Source organism: Mobula birostris, chromosome 13 (assembly GCF_030028105.1).
Source record: "Mobula birostris isolate sMobBir1 chromosome 13, sMobBir1.hap1, whole genome shotgun sequence".
Classification (NCBI taxonomy): Eukaryota; Metazoa; Chordata; class Chondrichthyes; order Myliobatiformes; family Myliobatidae; genus Mobula; species Mobula birostris.
Genome location: NC_092382.1, coordinates 106,253,601 through 106,275,989, shown reverse-complemented (window position 1 = coordinate 106,275,989; position 22,389 = coordinate 106,253,601). Strand labels below are relative to the sequence as shown.

The window sequence follows — 22,389 nt, the reverse complement described above, 5'->3', positions numbered from 1 at the left end:
GACCGCTGTAAATCTACTCAAGAAGAAAAGAGGAGCTTATGAAAGATTCAAAAAACTTTCCAATTGTTTTTTTTTTAATTTAAATAATCTCTTTGAGGAACTGGAGGGATGAGTTAGCAAATTTGCTGATGACACAATGGTTAGGGGTGTTATGGATAGCGTAAAGGTCTGACAGAGGTTACTGCGGGATATTGATCGAATGCAAATCTGGACTGAGAAATGGCAGATGGAGTTCAAACCAGATAAGTGTGAGCTGGTTCATTTTGGTAGGTCAAATATGATGGCAGACTGTATCATTAATGGCAAGACTCTTGGCAGTGCGGAGGATCAGAGGGATCTTGAGGTCCGAGTCTGTAGGATACTCAAAACTGCCTGGCAGGTTGACTCTGTGGTTAAGACCTACCATACGGTGCATTGGTCTTCATCATTAGTGGCATTGGGTTTAGGAGCCGAGAGGTAATGTTGCAGCTATGTAGGGCCTCGGTCTACCGTACTTGGAGTACTGTGCTCAGTTCTCGTTGCCTCACTACAGGAAGGATGTGGAAACCATCGGAAGGATGCAGAGATGTACAAGGCTGTTGTCTGGACTGGGGAGCATGCCTTATGAGAATAGGTAGAGTGAAGTTGGTCTTTTCTCCTTGGAGCGACGGAGGGCGAGGGTTGACCTGATATCGTGCGGATAGTCAGATGCTTTTCCAGAGGGATGAAATGGCCAGCACGACAGGACACAGTTCAGAGGTGTTTGGAAACAGGTACAGAGGAGATGTCAGAGGTAAGCTTGTTTTTAATGCAGAGTGTGGTGAGTGCGTGGAATAGTCTCCCGGCGGCGGTAGTGGAGGCGGAAACGAAGGATAGATCTGGTCCTAGGGTTGGGTTTCTTAACTGGAAGAAGGCCAAATTTGAAGAAATGAGAAAGGATCTAAAAAGCATGGATTGGGACAGATTGTTCTCTGGCAAGGATGTGATCGGTAGGTGGGAAGCCTTCAAAGGAGAAATTTTAAGAGTGCAGAATTTGTATGTTCCTTTCAGGATTAAAGGCAAAATGAATAGGAATAAGGAACCTTGGTTCTCAAGGGATATTGCAGCTCTGATAACGAAGAAGAGGGAGTTGTATGACATGTATACGATGCAGGGAGTAAATAAGGTGCTTGAGGAGTATAAGAAGTGCAAGAAAATACTTAAGAAAGAAATCAGGAGGGCGAAAAGAAGACATGAGGTTGCCTTGGCAGTCAAAGTGAAGGATAATCCAAAGAGCTTTTACAGGTATATTAAGAGCAAAAGGATTGTAAGGGATAAAATTGGTCCTCTTGAAGATCAGAGTGGTCGGCTATGTGCGGAACCAAAGGAAATGGGGGAGATCTTAAATAGTTATATTTATTTTATTTATTTTTTGTTTTGCGTCTGTATTTACTAAGGAAACTGGCATGAAGTCTATGGAATTAAGGGAAACAAGTAGTGAGATCATGGAAACTGTACGGATCGAAAAGGAGGAGGTCTTTGCCGTGTTGAGGAAAATTAAAGTGGTTAAATCCCCGGGACCTGACAGGGTGTTCCCTAGGACCCTGAAGGACACTAGTGTTGAAATTGCAGGGGCCGTGGCAGAAATATTTAAAACGTCGCTGTCGACAGGTGAGGTGCCGGAGGATTGAAGAGTGTCTCATGTTGTTCCGTTGTTTAAAAAAGGATCAAAAAGTAATCCGGGAAATTATAGGCCGGTCAGTTTAACGTCTGTAGTAGGTAGGTTATTGGAGGGAGTATTAAGATGCAGAATCTACAAGCGTTTGGATAGACAGGGACTTATAAGGGAGAGTCAACATCGCTTTGTGCGTGGTAGGTCATGTTTGACCAATCTATTGGAGTTTTTCGAGGAGTTTACCAGGAAAGTGGATGAAGGGAAGGCAGTGGATATTGTCTACATGGACTACAGTAAGGCCTTGGACAAGGTCCCGCATGGGAGGTTAGTTAGGAAAATTCAGTCGCTAGGTATACATGGAGACGTGGTAAATTGGATTAGACATTGGCTCAATGGAAGAAGCCACAGAGTGGTAGTAGAGAATTGCTTCTCCGAGTGGAGGCCTGTGACTAGTGGTGTGCCACAGGGATCAGTGCTGGGTCCATTGTTATTTGTCATCTATATCAATGATCTGGATGATAATGTGATAAATTGGATCAGCAAGTTTGCTGATGATACAAAGATTGGAGGTGTAGTAGACAGTGAGGAAGGTTTTCAGAGCCTGCAAAGGGACTTGGACAGGCTGTAAAAATGGGCTGAAAATGGCAGATGGAGTTGAATGCAGACAAGTGTGAGGTATTACATTTTGGAAGGAAAAACCAAGGTAGAACATACAGGGTTAATGATAAGGCACTGAGGAGTGCGGTGGAACAGAGGGACCTGGGAATACAGATACAAAATTCCCTAAAACTGGCGTCACAGGCAGATAGGGTCGTAAAGAGAGCTGTTGGTACATTGGCCTTTATTAGTCAAAGTATTGAGTATCAGAGCAGGAATGTTATGATGAAGCTGTATAAGGCACTGGTGAGGCCAAATCTGGAGTATTGTGAACGACAGGAATTCTGCAGATGCTGGAAATTCAAGCAACACACATCAAAGTTGCTGGTGAACGCAGCAGGCCAGGCAGCAACTCTAGGAAGAGGTGCAGTCGACGTTTCAGGCCGAGACCCTTCGTCAGGTCGAAGGGTCTCGGTCTGAAACATCGACTGCACCTCTTCCTAGAGATGCTGCCTAGGCTGCTGCGTTCACCAGCAACTTTGATGTGTGTTCTCTGGGGTATTGTGTTCAGTTTTGGTCACCAAATTACCGGAAGGATATAAATAAAGTTGAAAGAGTGCAGAGAAGGTTTGCAAGGATGCTGCCGGGACTTGAGAAACTCAGTTAGAGAGAAAGGTTGAATAGGTTAGGACTTTATTCCCTGGAGCGTAGAAGAAAGAGGGGAGATTTGATAGAGGTATATAAAATTATGATGGGTATTGATAGAGTGAATGCAAGCAGGATTTTTCCACTGAGGCAAGGGGAGAAAAAAAACAGAGGACATGGGTTAAGGGTGAGGGGGGAAAAGTTTAAAAGGAACATTAGCGGGGACTTCTTCACACAGAGAGTGGTGGGAGTATGGAATGAGCTGCCAGACGAGGTGGTAAATGCGGGTTCTTTTTTTAACATTTAAGAATAAATTTGACAGATACATGGATGGGAGGTGTATGGAGGGATATGGTCCGTGTGCAGGTCAGTGGGACTAGACAGAAAACGGATCGGCACATCCAAGAAGGGCCAAAAAGCCTGTTTCTGTGCTGTAGTTTCTATGGTTCTATGGTTCTAAAAGGAGGAAGCTTAAGAATGAAGTTTGGAGAGACAGAGAAAATTAGGGAGAAGGCCTTGGCGGGCAGGATTAAGGAAGCGGTCCCAACACAGAACAGCGGTGGAGCACCACAAGTCGCCGGCCGCTGACCAGGAAACCCCTCCCTTTATTCCCACTCTTTTCCTCCGGCCAGTCAGCCAATGTGCTCTCTTACCAGTAACACCATGAGTCCCTGTCTTGTTAAGCGGCCTCATGTGCGGCACACTACCAGAAGACTCTTTAGATTCTGGACTAGTTCCTGACGATTGGAGGGTGGCTAATGTAACCCCGCTTTTTAAAAAATGAGGGAGAGAGAAACCGAGGAATTATAGACCGGTTAACCTAACATCGGTGGTGGGGAAAATGCTAGAGTCAGTTGTCAAAGATGTGATAACAGCACATATTGCAAGCGGTGAAATCATCGGATTAAGTCAGCATAAATTTATAAACGGAAAATCATGTCTGACGAATGTCATAGAATTTTTTGAGGATGTAACTAGTAGAGTAGATAGAGGAGAACTAGTGACTGTGGCGTATTTGGATTTGCGCATGCTTTTGACAAGGTACCACACAGGAGATTAGTGGGTAAACTTAAGCACACGGTATTGGGCGTATGGTATTGATGGAGATAGAGTATTGGTTGGCAGACAGGAAGCAAAGACTGGGAATAAACGGGACTTTTCAGAATGGCGGGCAGTGAGTAGTGGGGAACGGCAAGTCTCAGTGCTGGGACCCCAGTTGCTTACAATATGTATTAATGACTTAGAGGAGCGAATTAAATGCAGAATCTCCAAGTTTGCGGATGACACGAAGCTGGGCGGCAGTGTTAGCTGTGAGGAGGATGCTAACAGGATGCAAGGTGACTTGGATAGGTTAGGTGAGTGGGAACATTCATGGCAGATGCAATTTAATGTGGATAAATGTGAGGTTATCTACTTTGGAGACAAAAACAGGAAAGCAGTTCATTATCTGAATGGTGGCCGATTAGGAAAAAGGGAGGAGCAACGAGACCTGAGTGTCATTATATACCAATCATTGAAAGTGGGCATGCAGGTACAACAGGCTGTGAAAAAGGTGAATGGTATCCTGGCATTCATAACTAGAGGATTTGAGTACAGGAGCAGGGAGGTACTTCTGCAGTTGTGTAAGGCCTTGGGGAGGCAACACCTGGAGTATTGTGTGAAGTTTTGGTCCCCTAATCTGAGGAAATGCATCCTTACCATAGGGAGAGTACAAAGAAGGTTGACCAGATTGATTCCTGGGATGGCAGGACTTTCATATGATGAAAGACTGTATCGACTGGTCTAATACTCACTGGAATTTAAAAGATTGAGGTGGGATCTTATTGAAACGTATAAAATTCTAAAGGGATTGGACAGGCTAGATGTAGGAAGATTGTTCCCGATGTTGAGCAAGTCCAGAACGAGGCGTCGCAGTTTAAGGATAAAGGGGAATCCTTTTCTGACCGATATGAGGGAAAATTGCTTCACAGAGAGAGTGTGAATCTGCTGATTTCTCTGTCACAAGAAACAGTTGAGGCCAGTTGTTTAGCTATATTTAGGAGGAAGTTAGATATGGCCATTCTGGCTAAAGGGATCACGGGGTATGGAGAAAAGCCAGGTACAGGTTCTGAGTTGGATGATCAGCCATGATTGTACTGAATGGCGGTGCAGCTGGAAGGGACGAATGGCCTACTCCTGCACCTATTTTCTATGTTTCCATGTTTCTAGCGCTAGGTAATGTTAGAGATCCAGATGATTATAAGGCAAATAGGAAGGAGCTTAAGAGGGAAATTAGGAGACACAGAAGGGGCCATGAGAAGGCCTTGGCGGGCAGGATTAAGGAACCCACCAGGACATTCTTCAAATATGTGAAGAGCAAGATGATTCGACGTGAAAGAGCACGGCCTGTCAAGTGTGACAGTGGGAATGCGTGTATGGAACCGGAGGAAATAGCAGTGGTACTTAATGAATACTTTACTTCAGTATTCACTGTGGAAAAGAATCTTGGTTACTGTAGTAATGACTTGAAGCAGACTGAAAAGCTTGAGCATGGAGATATTAAGAAAGAGGATGTGCTGGAGCTTTTGGAAAGCATCAAGTTGGATAAATCGCCGGGACGGGATGAGATAGGAGCATAGAAACAGAAAACCAACAGCACAATACAGGTCCCTAAAGTTTTGCCGAACATGTCCCTACCGTAGAAATTACCAGGCTTACCCATACTAGACAGCCCATTCCACGCACTCACCACTCTCTGAGTAAAAAACATGCCCCTGACATTTCCTCTGTAGCTACTCCCCAGCACCCTAAACCTGTGTCCCCTTGTGGCAACCATTTCAGCCCTGGGGAAAAGCCTCTGACTATCCAGACGATCAATGCTTCTCATCACCTTATACATCTCTGTCAGGTCAACTGTCATCCTCCGTCGCTCCAAGGAGAAAAGGCCGAGTTCACTCAACCTATTCTCATAAGGCATGCTCCCCAATCCAGGCAACATTCTTGTAAATCTCCTCTGCACCCCTCCTGTGGTTTCCATATCCTTCCTGTAGTGAGATGACCAGAAATGAGCCCAGTACTCCAAGTGGGGTCTGACCAGAGTCCTATATAGCTAAAACATTATCTCTCGGCTCCTAAATTCAATTCCACGATTGTTGAAGGCCAATACACCGTACGCCTCCTTAACCACAGAGTCAACCTGAGCAGCTGCTTTGAATGTCCGATGGACTCGGACCCCAAGATCTCTTTGATCCTCCACACAGCCAAGACTCTTACAAACAATGCTATATCCTGCCGTGATGTTTGACCTGCCAAAATAAACCATCACACACTAATGTGGGGTAAACTCCATCTGCCACTTTTCAGCCCAGTTTGACATCCTATCAATGTCCCGTTGTAACCTCTGACAGCAATCTACACTATCCTCAACACCTCCGAAGTTTGTGTCATCAACAAACCTACTAACTCACCCATCCACTTCCTCATCCAGGTCATGTATAAAAATCACGAAGAGTAAGACAATAGACAATAGACAATAGATAATAGGTGCAAGAGTCCGCCCTTCATCCCATCGTGCTAGCACCTCCATTCACTGTGATCATGGCTGATCTGTCAGGATCTGTAAGGATCCCAGAACAGAGCCATGAGGTACTTCACTGGTTACCGACCTCCATGCAGAATATGACCGGTCTGCAACCACTCTTTGCCTCCTGTGGGCAAGCCCGTTCTGGATCCACAAAGCGATGTCCCCTTGGATCCATCGCTGATCAGGTTGCACACCCTTATTTAAACGGCCCTGCAAATTAACTTTGTACATATGCCTGCTAAACGGAGGTTTAAGTATTAATTGGTAATCGTGGACATGGTTTTCAGATGGGAGGAGGCCTATCCAACTGGGAGGAATGATGTCAGAACTGTGGTGAACATATTTATGAAAGAAATTATACCTAGGTTTGGAATTCCCCTAGGGTAAATAGCGACTGGGGAACCCATTTTACAAATAAATTAGCACAGGGACTGTAGGAAGCCTTGGGGTTCCATTAGAAATTGCAAATCCCCTACCAGCCTCAGCCCTCAGGTATGGTGGAAAGAGCAAAAAGGGAAATAAAAGCGACTTTGACAAATGTTTGTCAGCAAAACGGTCTCGGACGGCAAGAGGCAATGCCCTTAGTAATGCACACGATGTGAAATCAGAAGGATAGAAATACAAGACTTACCCCTCATTAAATATTGATGGGGCTGCCTATGACAGCAGGAACTGAGCCTCCCATGACAACAGAAAAAAATAGTGCTAATATACAATGATAAGAAAACACTAAAATACGCACAAGCATTGCGTCAGGGGGCAGGGAAATTGTATGAGAGGGTCCAATTAACCCAGGCACCTTTAACTGAAGGTAACATGCATCCATTAAGCCGGTAGACAGAATAAATGAGAGATCGGTAAATAAAGACTCTTTCTCTCCCAGGTGGATGAAGACCCATACAGCCGTTAAGGTGAAGAAGAGACCAGACTGAACACATGTCAGCAGGCGCAGGTTTCACTACGACAGGGAGGAAATAAAATACCGAACAGGTCAAATCTTCCCAGAGAGAGAGAGAGGAACGGCTCTGAGAACCAAGAACAAAGTGTTAGTGAGAGACCGGAACATAAATTTATTTTAACCTGCACCTCATGTTATATACATGGTGACAGATTATTAACAAAATATATGCTCAATAGAGGACTCATATGAAGGAAGTAGGGGCGATAATCATATTGGGGGTGGGATTGATTGATTACCTAACAGCGTGGGAAGCAAATACAAAGAAACAGGAAAGTGGAGAAGAAGTATTAGCCTAAGAAGGAGGGGTCTGTGCGTTATTAGGGAACTAATGTTGCACCTGTATCCCCGATGCCTCTGAAAATATAACTGATCAGCACATAAAGGTGAAGATAGAGGACATTAGGAAGATAGAGAAACTGTTCAAGAATCTTGGTCCGGGGAAAAATTGGTGGGAGATAATAAAGGGTTGGTTTTCTGGCTGGCGAGGCTGGGTAACGCATGGAATAGTTGCAGTCGCGATGATATGTGTTTAGGGTGTTGTGTATGTGCAGCATTGCAATTCTGCTGTTATCATTTAATGAAGGTAGCCTTGTCTGGCCCTCAGAAGGTCTCTATGGTACCCCAAAGGATGAAAGGACAGCAAGGAACATTGGTGGGGTGCAGAGCTGTACCCAGGGAAGGAGAGTCTCTTCCCCTTCTGAGCTCCCTGATGAGGAGGAGGATGCAGTACCCCAGTAAGGAGTGTTAATCTAGAAGATTAACAAGGAGGGAACAGTGGAAGAAAATATCAAGACCTTGCATTGTATTGGGCATTGGGGGCTAATGATTTGTTTTAAAATGTGCATTCAAAGTCCACAATAGTTTAACTGTAACTAATGTACTCTGTGTAACTGAACTGTGCCCTGCAACCGAGTTATAAAAACAACTGCATCTGTACCTTTTTTTCTGAGAATTTTCATATGTCTGCGGTTGAGTCAGCTGGGCTCATATGTTTTTTGAGAACTAACACTTAAGGAAAATGTGTTGCTGCTCAAGAACATATTTGTGTTACTTCCCTATTCTGTAGCATTCTCTGGAAATGCTCGACGAAGGTTCAAATAAGGAATTATCTGGTCGTACAATGTCCTGAGGCACGTGACCTTTACTTCAGTAAACAAAAATCCAACTATGTGTCTCTCGTCACGTCCCACTGATGTATAAATATGACTGAGTTTCCTTGTTTGAGGGAGCTCCAGGATCCCGCTTTTCGGTTCTAGGCTCCCCATGATATCATGTGACGAATAAAGAATATTCTACGGCCCTCTCCCTCCGGGTCCGAGTATTCCTTTTCCGCGACAATGTCTCAACATACTATCTCATCTGCCATTTCTTTGCCCACTCTCCAGAACTGACCATGTCCCTCTATAACTTTTCCGTTTCTTCAACACTTCCTGCTCCTCCACCTATCTTGGTGTCATCCGTAAAATTGACACACCTCCGAAGATTATTACCACCACACACATGTAGCCATATAACCATATATCAATTACAGCAAGGGAAGAGGCCATATCGGTCCTTCTAGTCCGTATCGAACGCTTACTCTCACCTAGTCCCACCAACATGCACTCAGCCCATAGCCCTCCATTCCTTTCCTGTCCATATACCAATTGTTCTTTCAATGACAATATCGAACTTGCCTAGACCACTTCTACTGGAAGCTCGTTCCACAGAGCCACCACCCTCTGAGTAAAGAAGTCCCCCCACCCCCGTGTTAGCCGTGAACTTCTGCACCCTAACTCTCAAGTCATGTCCGCTTGTTTGAATCTCCCCTACTATCCTACTGAAACCTTCTATTTGTGACTTTGTACGAACTTTTAACATCATTTATTTTCACCCCCGCTCCACTATCTGCTCTGACACTCTGGTTCCCATACCCCTGCAAATCAGGTTTAAACCCTCCCCAACAGCACTAACAAACCTCCCTGCAAGGATATTGTTCCCCTTGCAGTTCAGGTGTAACCCATCTCTCTTGTACAGGTCCCTCCTGCCCGAGAAGATGTCCCAATGATACTGAAATCTGAAACTCTGCCCCTTACACCAGTTCCTCAGCCACGTGTTAATCCGCCAGAGCATCCGTTACCACCCCTGAGGTCCTGCTTTTTAACTTCCTACCAAGCTCTCTATACTCACACTTCAGGACCTTCTGACTCTTTCTTCCTACGTCATTGGTACCGATGTGCACCATGACTTCTGGCTGTTCACACTCCCACTTTAGAATGCTCTGCAAGCGATCAGAGACATCCGTCACCCTGGCACCCAGGAGGCAGCAAACTATCCGGGAATTTCTGTCACGACAACAGAACCTCTTTTCTGTACGGCTATCTATCGTGTCCCTATCACTACCGCTCTCATTTTTTTCCACCCTCCCTTCTGCACTGCAGAACCAGACTCAGTGCCAGAGATCCGGCTGCCTCAGCGTGTCCCAGGTCTGTCAAACACCGCAACAGTATCCAAATCGGTATAGAACATAGAACATAGAAGAGTACAGCACAGCACAGGCCCTTCGGCCCACAATGTTGTGCCTACCCTCAAACCCTGCCTCCCATGTAAGCCCCCACCTTAGATTCCTCCATATACCTGTCTAGTAGTCTCTTAAACTTCACTAGTGTATCTGCCTCCACCACTGACTCAGGCAGTGCATTCCACGCACCAACCACTCTCTGAGTAAAAAACCTTCCTCTAATATCCACTTTGAACTTCCCACCCCTTACCTTAAAGCCATGTCCTCTTGTATTGAGCAGTGGTGCCCTGGAGAAGAGGTGCTGGCTAGCCACTCTATCTATTCCTCTTATTATCATGTGCACCTCTATTATGTCTCCTCTCATCCTCCTTCTTTCCAAAGAGTAAAGCCCTAGCTCCCTTAATCTCTAATCATAATGCATACTTTCTAAACCAGGCAGCATTCTGGTAAATCTCCTCTGTACCCTTTCCAATACTTCCACATCCTTCCTATAGTGAGGTGACCAGAACTGGACACAGTACTCCAAGTGTGGCCTAACCAGAGTTTTATAGAGCTGCATCATTACATCGCGACTCTTAAACTCTATCCCTTGACTTATGAAAGCTAACACCCCAAAAGCTTTCTTAGCTGCCCTATCCACATGTAAGGCAACTTTCAGGGATCTGTGGACATGTACCCCGAGATCCCTCTGCTTCTCAACACTACCAAGTATACTTGTTGTGGGAATTTCATCCAATTCTGCTCTACCGTCGATCCATCTAGCTTACTTTTCCAATCGACTTCGGACAGTTCCTCTCTCATGCCACTGTAATTTCATTTGTTCCTCTGAAATATTGACACACCTGACACCAAATTCTGCTTTTCAAATTTGAAACTGAACTTAATCGCCTCAGGTTCATTACACAGCACCCAGTCTGAAACAGTTGATCCTCTGATGGGCTTATGGACAAGTTGATCCAAAAAGCCATCCCGTGGGCGTTCTATAAACAGCCTCTCCTGTGATCCAGTACCTCCCTGACTTCCCCACTTTAATATTGAAATCCCTCATGAATATCCTGACAATTCTCTCCCACACGCTTTCTTTCTATTACCAGCTGTAACGTGGAGTCCACATCCCGGCTGCTGTTTGGAGGCCCGTATATAACTGCTATTAGTGTCTTTTTACCCTTGCCATTTCTTAACTTCACAAAGAAGTTGAGAAACAGGACCTCAAAGGTAGTAATGCCGGGATTACTCCCTGCGCCACGTGACAGTGAGTATAGGAATGAAATGAGGTGGAGGATAACTGAGTGGCTGAGGGATTGGAGCTGGGGGCAGTGATTTATACTTCCGGATCACTGGAACTTCTTCTGGGGCAGGTGTAAACTGCACAAAAATGAAGGGTTGCACTTGAATCCGAGGGGGCCCAATATTCTGCGGAAAGGTTTGCTAAGACTATTGGGGAGAGTTTAAACTAGAATTGCTGGAGGTTGAGAACCAAACTGAAGTGATGCAGGAAACAAAGGTTTGCTCACAAACAGAGAAAACATGGGGAAAGTGCTAAATGGAGGATAGGCAGATGATAGAGAAGGGACGCGCTCTGACCAATGGGTTGAGATGTGTCAAAATTAATGCGAGGTGCATTGTGAATAAAGCGGAGGAGATTAGAGCATGGATTAGAACTTGTAACTACGATGTTGTGGCCATTGCAGAGAGTTGGGTGGTGCAGGAGCAGGAATGGCTACTTCAGGTGCCAGGTTGTATATGTTTCAGGAAGGACAGGGAGCGAGGTAAAATAGTGGAGTGCGTGGCACTGTTGATCAGATATAGGGTAACGGCTGCAGATTAGGACAAAGTCATGGAGGGGTTGTCTACGGAATCTGTGTGAGTGGAAGTTAGGAATAGGAAGGGATCAATAACTCTAATGGGTGTTTTTTTTTATCTACCACCCAATATTAACAGAGACATCGAGGAGAAGATACGGAGACGGATTCTGGAAAGGAGCAATAATAGCAGTGTTGTTGTGGTAGGAGATTTGAATTGCCCAAAATAATGATTGACATATCCCTGGAGTGAGGGGTTTAGATGGGGTAGGGTTTGTTAGGTGTGTTCAGTAGTGTTTCTTGACATAATATGTACATAGGCCTACAATAGGAGAGGCTGTACTTTATCTGATATTGGGAAATTAACTTGGCCAGGTGTCAGGTCTCTCAGTGGGAGAGCATTTCCGAGATAGTGATCACAATTCTATCTCCTTAACCACAGCATTGGAGAGGGATAGCAACAGACAAATTTGGGAAATGTTTAATTAGAGTAATAGAAATATGAGGCTTTCAGGCAGGAATTTTGAAGATAAGTTGGAAACAGGTGATCTCGGGGAAACGTACGGAAGAAAGTTGGCAAATGTTCAGGGCATATTTGCGTGGGGTTCTGAGTTCGTACGTTCCAATGAGACATGGAAAGAATGGTGAGGTACTAGTTCCGTGGTGTACAAAGGCTGTTGTAAATCTAGTCAAGAAAAAAAGAGGAGCTTACGAAAGGTTCCAAAAACTTTGTAATATTTTTATAAATGACCACCATGTGGAAGTGGAGGGATAAGCTAGCAAATTTGCTGTTGACACAAAGGTTGGAGATGTTATGGATAGCGTGGAGGTCTGTCAGAGGTTACTGTGGGATATTGATCGGATGCAAAACTGGACTGAGAAATGGCAGATGGAGTTCAAAGCAGGTAAGTGTGAGGTGGCTAATTTCGGTAGGTAAATATGATGGCAGAATATATCATTAATGGCAAGACTCTTGGCAGTGTTGAGGATCAGAGGGATCTGGGGTCCGAGTCCAAGGACACTCAAAGCTGCTACGCAGGTTGACTCTGTGGTTAAGAAGGCATACGGTGCATTGGCTTTCATTATTAGTGGCACTGAGTTTAGGAGCCGAAGGTAATGTTGCAACTATGTAGGGCCTTGGTCAACCGTACTTGGAATACTGTGCTCAGTTCTCGTCACCTTACAACAGGAAGGACGTGGAAACCATAGAAAGGGTGCAGAGATTAACAAGGATGTTGTCTGGACTGGGGAGCATGCCTTATGAGAATAGGTTGAGTGAACTTGGCCTTTTCTTCTTGGAGCGACGGAGGACGAGGGTTGACCTGATAGAGGAACTCAGGTTAATGAGAGGCATTGATCGTGTGGATAATCAGAAGCTTTTCCACAGGGATGAAATGGCTAGCACGACAGGGCACAGTTTAGAGGTGTTTGGAAACAGGAACAGAGGAGATTTTAGAGGTAAGTTTGTTTTAATGCAGAGTGTGGTGAGTGCGTGGAATGGTCTCCCGGCGGCGATAGTGGAGGCGGAAACGATAGGGTTTTACTTCAGTGAGTTCTGGATAGCTACATGGGACTTTGAAAACTGGTGTACAAAGGCTGTAATAAATCTAGTCAAGAAGAAAATAAATGCTTATAAATGTTTTCGCGAGCTAGATAATTTTAGACATTGAGAAAATTATAAGGCTAAAAGGAAGAAGCTTAAGAAGGAAATTAGGAGAGCCAGAAAGGAAGATGAGAAGGCCTTGGTGGGCAGGATTAAAGAAGCGGTCCCAACACAGAACCTTTGTGGAACACCACTAGTCGCCGGCCGCTGACCAGGAAACCCCTCCCTTTATTCCCACTCTTTTCCTCCGGCCAGTCATCCAATCTGCTCTCTTACCAGTAACACCATGGGTCCCTGTCTTGTTAAGCGGCCTCATGTGCGGCACACTATCAGAAGACTCTTTCGATTCTGGACTAGTTCCTGACGATTGGAGGGTGGCTAATGCAACCCCCTCTTTTTAAAAAAAGGAGGGAGAGAGAAACCGGGGAATTTTAGAACGGTTACCCTAACATCGGTGGTGGGGAAAATGCTAGAGTCATTTATCAAAGGTGTGATAACAGCACATTTGGAAAGTGGAGAAATCATCGGACAAAGTCAGCATGGATTTGTAAAAGGAAAATCATGTCTGAAGAATTTGATAGAATTTTTTGAGGATGTAACTAGTAGAGTAGATAGGGGAGAACCAGTGGTTGTGGTGTATTTGGATTTGTAAATTTTTTTGACACGGTCCCACACAGGAGATTAGTGGGCAAACTTGAAGCACACGGTATTGGAGGTATGGTATTGATGTAGGTAGAGAATTGTTTGGCAGACAGGAAACAAAGAGTGGGAATAAACGGGACCTTTTCAGAATGGCAGGCAGTGACTAGTGGGGTACCGCAAGGCTCAGTGCTGGGACCCCAGTTGTTTACCATATATATTAATGACATAAACGAGGGAATTAAATGCAACATCTCCAAGTTTGCGGATGACACGAAGCTGGGCGGCAGTGTTAGCTGTGAGGAGGATGCTAAGAGGATGCAGGGTGATTTGGACAGGTTACATGAGTGGGAAAATGCATGGCAGCTGTGATTTAATGTGGATAAATGTGAGGTTATCCAATTTGGTGGCAAAAACAGGAAAGCCGTTTATTAAATGAATGGTGACCGATTAGGAAAAGGGGAGGTGCAACGAGACCTGGTGTCATTATACACCAGTCATTGAAAGTGGGCATGCAGGTACCGCAGGCAGTGAAAAAGGCGAATTGTATGCTGGCATTCATAGCAAGACAATTCGAGTACAGGAGCAGGGAGGTACTACTGCAGTTGTACAAGGCCTTGGTGAGACCACACCTGGAGTATTGTGTGAAGTTTTGGTCCCCTAATCTGAGGAAAGACATTCTTGCCATAGAGGGAGTACAAAGAAAGTTCACCAGATTGATTCCTGGGAGGGCAGAACTTTCATATGATGAAAGACTGGATCGACTGGTCTAATACTCTTGGAATTTAGAAGATTGAGGGGGGATCTTATTGAAACGTATACAATTCTAATGGGATTGGACAGGCTAGACGCAGGAAGATTGTTCCCGGTGTTGAGCAAGTCCAGGACGAGGCGTTGCAGTTTAAGGATAAAGGAGAATCCTTTTAGGACCGATATGAGGGAAAATTTCTTCACAGAGAGAGTGGTGAATCTGTGGAATTCTCTGTCACAGGAAACATTTGAGGCCAGTTGATTGTCCATATTTAAGAGGGAGTTAGCTATGGTTCTTGTGGCTAAAGGGATCAGGGGGTATGGAAAGAAGGCAGGTACAGGGTTCTGAGTTGGATAATCAGCCATGATCATACTGAATGGCGGTGCAGGCTCTAAGGGACGAATGGCCTACTCCTGCACCTATTTTCTATGTTTCTGTTTCTAGAGCTAGGTAATGTCAGAGATCAAGATGATTATAAGGCTAATAGGAAGGAGCTTAAGAAGGAAATTAGGAGAGCCAGAAAGGGCCATGCGAAGGCCTTGGCGGGCAGGAGTAAGAAAAGCCCCAAGACATTCTACAAATATGTGAAGAGCTGGAGGATAAGAAGTGAAAGAATAGGGCCTGTCAATTGTGACAGTCGGAAAGTATGTATGGAACTGGAGGAAATAGCAGAGGTACTTAATGAATACTTTACCTCAGTATTCACTATGGAAAAGTATCTTGGTTATTGTAGTCATGACTTGCAGCAGACTGAAAAGCTTGAGCAGGGAGATATTAAGAAAGAGGATGTGCTGGAGCTTTTGGAAAGCATCAAGTTTGATAAATCGCCGGGACCGGATGAGATAGGAGCATAGAAACAGAAAACCTACAGCACAACACAGGCCCCCAGAGTTTTGCCGATCATGTCCTTTCCATAGAAATTACTAGGCTTCCCACACTCGGCAGCCCATTCCACGCACTCACCACTCTCTGAGTAAAAAAAAAACATGCCCCTGACATCTCCTCTGCACTTACTCCACAGCACCCTAAACCTGTGTCCTCTTGTAGCAACTATTTCAGCCCTGGAGAAAAGCCTCTGACTATCCACACGATCAATGCCTCTAATCACCTTGTACATCTCTGTCCGGTCACCTGTCATCCTCCGTCGCTTCAAGGAGAAAAGACCGAGTTCACTCAACCTATTCTCGTAAGGCATGCTCCCCAATCCAGGCAACATTCTTGTAAATCTCCTCTGCACCCCTGCTGTGGCGTCCATATCCTTCCTGTAGTGAGGTGACCAGAAATGAGCCCAGTACTCCAAGTGGGGTCTGACCAGAGTCCTATATAGCTACAACATTATCTCTCGGCTCCTAAATTCAGTTCCACTCTTTGCCTTCTTCGGGCAATACAGTTCTGGATCCACAAAGCGATGTCCCGTAGGATCCCATGCCTCTTTACTTTCTAAATAAGCCTTGCATGGGGTACTTTATCAAATGCCTTGCTGAAATCCATATAGACTACATCGGCTGCTCTTCCTTCAACAGTGTGTTTAGTCACATCCTCAAAAAATTTAATCAGACTCGTAAGGCAAGACCTGGCCTTGACCGAGCCATGCTGACTATTCCTAATCATATTATACCTCCTCAAATATTAATAAATCCTGCCTCAGGATCTTCTCCATCAGCTTACAAACCACTGAGGTAAGACGCAGTAGTCTATAATTTCCTGGGCTATGTCGGCTCCCCTTATTGAATAAAGGAACAACATCCTCAACCCTCCGATCCTCTAGGACCTCTCCCGTCCCCATTGATGATGCAAAGATGACAACTGTGTACAGTTATGTACCATACACTTGGAGAATCGAGGATCGGACCGCACAGGTCTAACGTGAGTGGAGAAAAGGATTTAATTGGGGAGCCGAGTGACAACGTTTTGTTACCCAGATGGTGGTCAGTATGTAGAACTAGCTGATAGAGGAAGCGGTCGAAACAGATGCATCAGAAACTTGGTCACTCCGGTGCATGACACGTGACCCCGTTAAATGACGTCATTTCTACGAACCCTGACCTGTACTTGCAGTGGGTGACAGCCCGCCGGGTTCCGAGGCAATGGGAGGATCTTCGTCCTCATCGATGCGGGGTTCCTCTTTCCGAAAGTTCAGCTCTGAGTAGGTCGAGTTCAGACCGGCTGGGAGAGAGAGTCAGACAGTCAGATAAGGGACAGAGTGAGAGCGGTAGAGAATGGGGGAAGGAGTTGGGGAGAGACAGAAGAGAGCGGGTGCGAGGCAAGAGAGAGAGAGGGTTAAGTGAGGGGAGAGAAGGAGTTAGAAAGTGAGAGAGATGGTGAGGGAGAAGGGGAATGACAGGACAGAGACGTGGATATAGAGAAAAGGCAAAAACAATGGACAGAGAGGAGACCGCGATGTGGGCATTGGGGAGGAAATACGAGAGAAAGAATGGGGAAAGAGAAAGGAGAGGGGTACAGGGGGAGAGTGTGTTGGGTTAGAGCGGAGTGAGACGTGTGAGAGATGAAAGCAAGGGGTAGGAGAAGGGAGAGGGATGGAGAAGAGAGAAGAGGACATTTTCAGAGAGCGGGGACAGAGCAGTGGGAAGAGCGTCGTGGAGCGCGAGAGAGGGGTGGATATAGAGGAGGACAAGGCGTGGAGGGGAGATCAGAGGTAAACCTAGGGATAGAGAGGGGTGGGAAGAACAGGAGGGGTGGACGGGGGAGGGTTGAGAGTGAGCAGAGAGAGAGGGATAGATTGCGGGGGGGGGGGTTCGAGAGTGGTGGAGACGATGACTGTGATAAAGGAAAGACGGAAAAGAGATGGGGTAATGGGAGAATACGAAGAGAACAGGACAGTGGGAGACAATAGGGGAAATTGTGTGAGAGAAGGGCAGGGGAAAAAGGCAGAGAGGAGATGAGGTGAGAGAGGGTGAGGGAGGTGAGATAAGGGGAAAGAAGGAAAAGAGAGTGGGGTTAGAAGACGGAGGTTAGAGTGGTTAAGGTTTTTATAACACTCCTTTCTCACCGGCGCTCCCACTGTGTCCCCACTCAACACCCCTACGCGGCGCTATCTCATCTCCACCACCCCTGCCACACAGCGCTCGCTCCTCATTGCCCCTTCCTCCACACGGCACCTCCCATGCTATCTCTCCCCACCGACCCTTCCCACAGCAATCGCTCCTCAAAGCATCCCACGACGCTCCCTCTATCCCGCCCCTCCCAGGGCGCAACACTCCTCACCGACCATCAAAGAGAGATCCCTCCTCCTCGCATTTCGCGCGCGTTCCCACCGTCTTTTTTTTTTCGGGTCAACTATGCGCTGCCCTGAGATCTCTCGGCAGCATTGGACAAATCAGCTAAACAGTCAAACCAACCAAGAAAAAACTGACCTCCATCTGTCCGGACCAGGAGCTCAGAAACGGTCTTGAAATTAATTTCAACGCACGATACATCAGGTTCAGCTGGGACCAGAACATCTAGGGTCAGACACAGAGTGAAGTCCCTCCACACAGTCCGATCGCACACTCCCGGGGTCAGACACAAAGTGAGACACCCTCCACACCGTCCCGTCACACACTCCCGGCGTCAGACACAAAGTGAGGCACCCTCCACACCGTCCCGTCACACACTCCCGGGGTCAGACACAAAGTGAGGCACCCTCCACACCGTCCCGTCACACACTCCCGGGGTCAGACACAGAGTGAATCTCCCTCCACACCGTCCCGTCACACACTCCCGGGGTCAGACACAGAGTGAATCTCCCTCCACACAGTCCCATCGTAAACTCCCAGGGTCACACACAGAGTGAAGCTCCCTCCGCACCGTCGTATCACACCCTCCCGGGGTCCAGACAGAGAGTGAATCTCCCTCCACACAGTCCCATCACATACTCCCGGAGTTAGACAAAGAGTGAATCTCCCTCCGCACGGTTGTATCACACACTCCCAGTGTCAGACAGAGAATGAATGTCCCTCCGCACCGTCCCATCACACACTCCCGGGGTCAGACACAGAGTGAATCTCCCTCCGCACCGTCCCATCACACACTCCCGGGGTCAGACACAGAGTGAATCTCCCTCCACACCGTCACATCACACACTCCCGGGGTCAGGCACAGAGTGAATCTCCCTCCACACCGTCCCATCACACACTCCCGGGGTCAGACACAGAGTGAATCTCCCTCCCTCCGCCCCTCTGCTCCACTCACATCGTGAAGGAGACCGTGACTCCGTTTTTGTGAACTTCACGTTCATGTAAGTCTCTTTGTCGTCCATCTTGTCGAGGATTCTCTGCGCTCTCAGCTCAGAAAGGGGAACAAAATGTTTTCAGAGGAAGCCGTGTCGACACCGGGTCAGACCGGCGCCAGCAAACAGCGGAGGAAGGGCTGATAAAGAGACAGGCCGAGAGCAGGGGGGCGGAGATTGAGGGTGTGAGATCTTGTGTTCTCCAAAGGGGAGAGTGGCGGTGGAAGGAGCTGTGATTGTGAGGTTGGGAAGGGGGTTCGGAGAGAAAAAAATGGGTGACTGCGAACAGAAAGGGGGGAGCCGAGAGGAAGTGGTGGGGGGGGGGGCGGGCTGAGGGTCAGGTGCAGGAGAGAATCGGTATAGAGAGGGGGGAAATAGTTGGGGATATTTGAAGAGAAATTAGGGGAGAAAGGAGTAAAGCAGAGGGCGACCTGACGGGGAAAAGAAAGAGAGAGAGAGAGAGAGGGACATGGAGGGAGCGATAATTATGAGAGGGAGCAGAGAGAGTGCTGCAGAGAGGGCGGAGGGATAAATGAGAGGGACGTTGGAGGAAGATAGAGAGAGAAGGGAGGGAGAAAAGAGTGGAAGAAGAGGACTGGAGTGAGATGAAATGAATGAAGAAAGACTGAAAGACTTTCAAGTGATGAAAGACTGGATCGACGAGGCTTACACTCGTTGGAATTTAGAAGATTGAGGTGGGATCTTATTGAAATGTGTAAAATCCTAAAGGGACTGGACAGGCTAGATGCAGGAAGATTGTTCCCGCGGTTGGGGAAGTCCAGAACGAGGGATAATAGTTTTAGGATAACGGGGAAGCCTTTTAGGACCGAGATGTGGAAAAACTGCTTCACACAGAGAGTGGTCAATCTGTGGAATTCTCTGCCACAAGAAGCAGTTCAGGCCAGTTCATTGCTGATATTTAAGAGCGAGTTAGATATATGCTTTGTGGCTAAAAGGATCAGGGGGTATGGAGAGAAGGCAGGTACGGGATTCTGAGTTGGATGATCAGCTATGAACATTCTGAATGGTGGTGCAGGTTCGAAGGGCCGAATGATCTACTCCTGCACCTATTTTCTATGTTTCTATGTTTCTATGTGTCTCTCATGCAGATCACCTATTGTCTGGGAGAATTTTATCCCAAGGTACAAACACACATGGAGAACAAGCGAGCCCCCACCATCCGAGGGAAATGAAGAACTCCCCACAGTCTCTCGCTCTCTCTCTCTCCTCTCTCTCTCTCTCTCTCTCTCTCTCTCTCTCTCTCATTCTCTCTCTACTAATGGATATGTGGGCATTGATGTTTACAGGAAACCAACGCGCGCTGATCGGCATCTACGGTTTGACTCTCATCTCCAATTAGAGCATAAGTTGGGTGTTATCAGTATTTCAGAGAAGTCCAGAAAGCGGGCGGCGACACTGACTGGTTCTTCATCGAAGCAGCAAAAAAAAAATGCTGGGAAGTCAGCCCAACAGAGGGAGTTCAGGAGCTCTTTCAAACACCCTCCATTACTTCTTGTCTATCCCTTTCGCTCTCTGCATAAGTCACTGTCCCCCTATCTATCCCCACGAATGTACCTATCCCGCTTCAGGTTCGCAACTCTTTCCCGCTCCCTCTCTCTCTCTCTGGACACCCACTCGCCGTGTGCCTTTCCGTCTCACTTCCCTCCTCACTAAGCCTATCTTTCTATCCCCACACCTTCAAAACACCACCTTCACTCTGCCCATTCCCTCCCGCGCACACTGAGCTTCCACTCACGGAAATTTAACTGGGTCGTTTCCAGGAAAGTTGCCGCCTGCTTAACAGCTGGGATCGGTTACATTCTCCACAGTCAGTAAGGGCGGAGGCGACAAGAGAAGTGGGGTTTGGAAACGAGGGGGGCAGTTGGCGAAGAGGGTGGTGGTAGCGCGGCGATGTGCTGGAGCGGCTGTGTGTCTGTGTGCATGTGTGTGTCTGTCTGTGTGTGTGCGTGAGAGAGAGAGAGAGAGAGAGAGAGAGAGAGAGAGAGCGAGAGAGAGAGAGAGAGAGAGCGAGCGAGCGAGCCTCGGCATCCTCAGAACAAATACTCTCCTAGTCAGACACGGAGAACAGCACGTTCCAGACCGTCGCATCACACACTCCCGGTGTCAGACATCGAGTAAAACTCCCTCCACGCCTTCCCATGACACACTCACGGAGTCGGACACGAAGGAAATGTACCTCTCCGCCATCCCATCACACATTCCCAGGGTCAGACAAAGAGTGAAACAGAGTGGGTCAGTGGGACTAGTTTAAACACTGACACATGGCCAAGGAGAGAGTTGGACATTGTGATTAGTATGGAGACTGTCACCAGGCTGTGGAGAGAGAGCGGTGTAGTTTGGACAGTTTGGGGACAGACGTGGAACTCTGGACAGTTCCAATGCACTGAATGCAAATCGTCCAGTAAGCGTTCCCATTGCAATAATGATAAGCACCATTTCATTTGCGAGACGGCTGCATCTGTGTGCCTGGATATTCCTGAGGTGATCCACGATCTCTTGAAACAGCCAGTACAGGAGATATGAATCACGTGACAACCTCCTCTTTCTCCTTAGTCTTTCAAATTCACTGTCAGCCCCCACCTGCCCCTCTCCCCTGCTTTAAACGCCTCTCGCTCTATCACTCTCTTTCCCCCAATCTTGCCCACTCTTCCCGCGTCCCTCCAACGTCTCACTCCCCAATCTCATCTAATCAATCTCTCTGCTCTCTCTCTCACGTATCAGCAGAAACCTGTGCCCTCTTATTCTCGATTCCCCGAACCTGGGGACTGTGCGTGCCCAACCTATCTGTGCACCTTGTGGTTTTATGCACCCACCCCTACGCTCCAAGGAATAACGTCTGTTCATACCGCGAGCCCTGGAAACATCCTCGTAAATCTCCCTCTGCACTCTGTCCAGAAACACAACAAAAAGGCAGGCATATCTGCGATCCATACGTGTGCCCATGGCTGCACCTTTAGATTGGAGGTAGTGGGAGGAGCCAAAGGAGATATTCTGAAGAGTAAGGACGCTAGACAGAGCAGAGTGTTAGTAGAGGGGAACTGGTTAGGTCTAGAATCCAAAAAGAAGCGGAGAGCTTTGAGACCTTCCTGGTGGGGGATGGAAGTATACAGGGACTGGACATCCATGGTGAAAATAAAGGGGTGGGGGCCAAGGAATTTATCGTGAGACTTTATTGCAGTTTGAACAGTACAGTTTGCATCAGCTGTGAACGAGACACACTACCCTCACTGTCACACAGAGATGTTCTTCAAAGGGACACTGAAAGAGTTTCGGCGTCACCGACACGAACCACAGATGACACGAACACGCCCTTATCGTGACAGTGACACACTGACAGGCTCTGCACCGTAGCAGAAACTCACCACTCAGCGATACCAACACAGAGTCGCGCCCTGCACTGTAGCTGTGAAACACCCTTACCCGTATGGATAACACCCACCCTCTCCA

At 47.0% G+C, this 22,389-nt stretch overlaps 2 protein-coding genes across 3 annotated transcripts in view; one reads left to right on the top strand and one right to left on the bottom strand.

Annotated features, from left to right (window-relative positions):
- The window catches only part of LOC140207282 (C-type lectin domain family 4 member C-like), a 131,312-nt gene extending 112,231 nt beyond the window's left edge, over nt 1-19,081 (bottom strand). For both annotated transcript variants that reach the window (XM_072275761.1, XM_072275762.1), the window contains exons 1-3: nt 18,885-19,081; nt 18,068-18,154; nt 16,740-16,859 (exon numbers count right to left, since the gene is read on the bottom strand). In XM_072275761.1, coding sequence (XP_072131862.1) covers nt 16,740-16,859; nt 18,068-18,154; nt 18,885-18,951 — 274 coding nt within the window. In that variant the 5' untranslated portion in view covers nt 18,952-19,081. The remainder of the gene's footprint in view (nt 1-16,739; nt 16,860-18,067; nt 18,155-18,884) is intronic.
- Nucleotides 652-22,389, top strand: part of LOC140207284 (uncharacterized) — a 47,441-nt gene continuing 25,703 nt past the window's right edge. Inside the window, exon 1 of the mRNA XM_072275765.1 lies at nt 652-772. Within this exon, the coding sequence (XP_072131866.1) occupies nt 688-772 (85 nt within the window). The 5' untranslated portion in view covers nt 652-687. The remainder of the gene's footprint in view (nt 773-22,389) is intronic.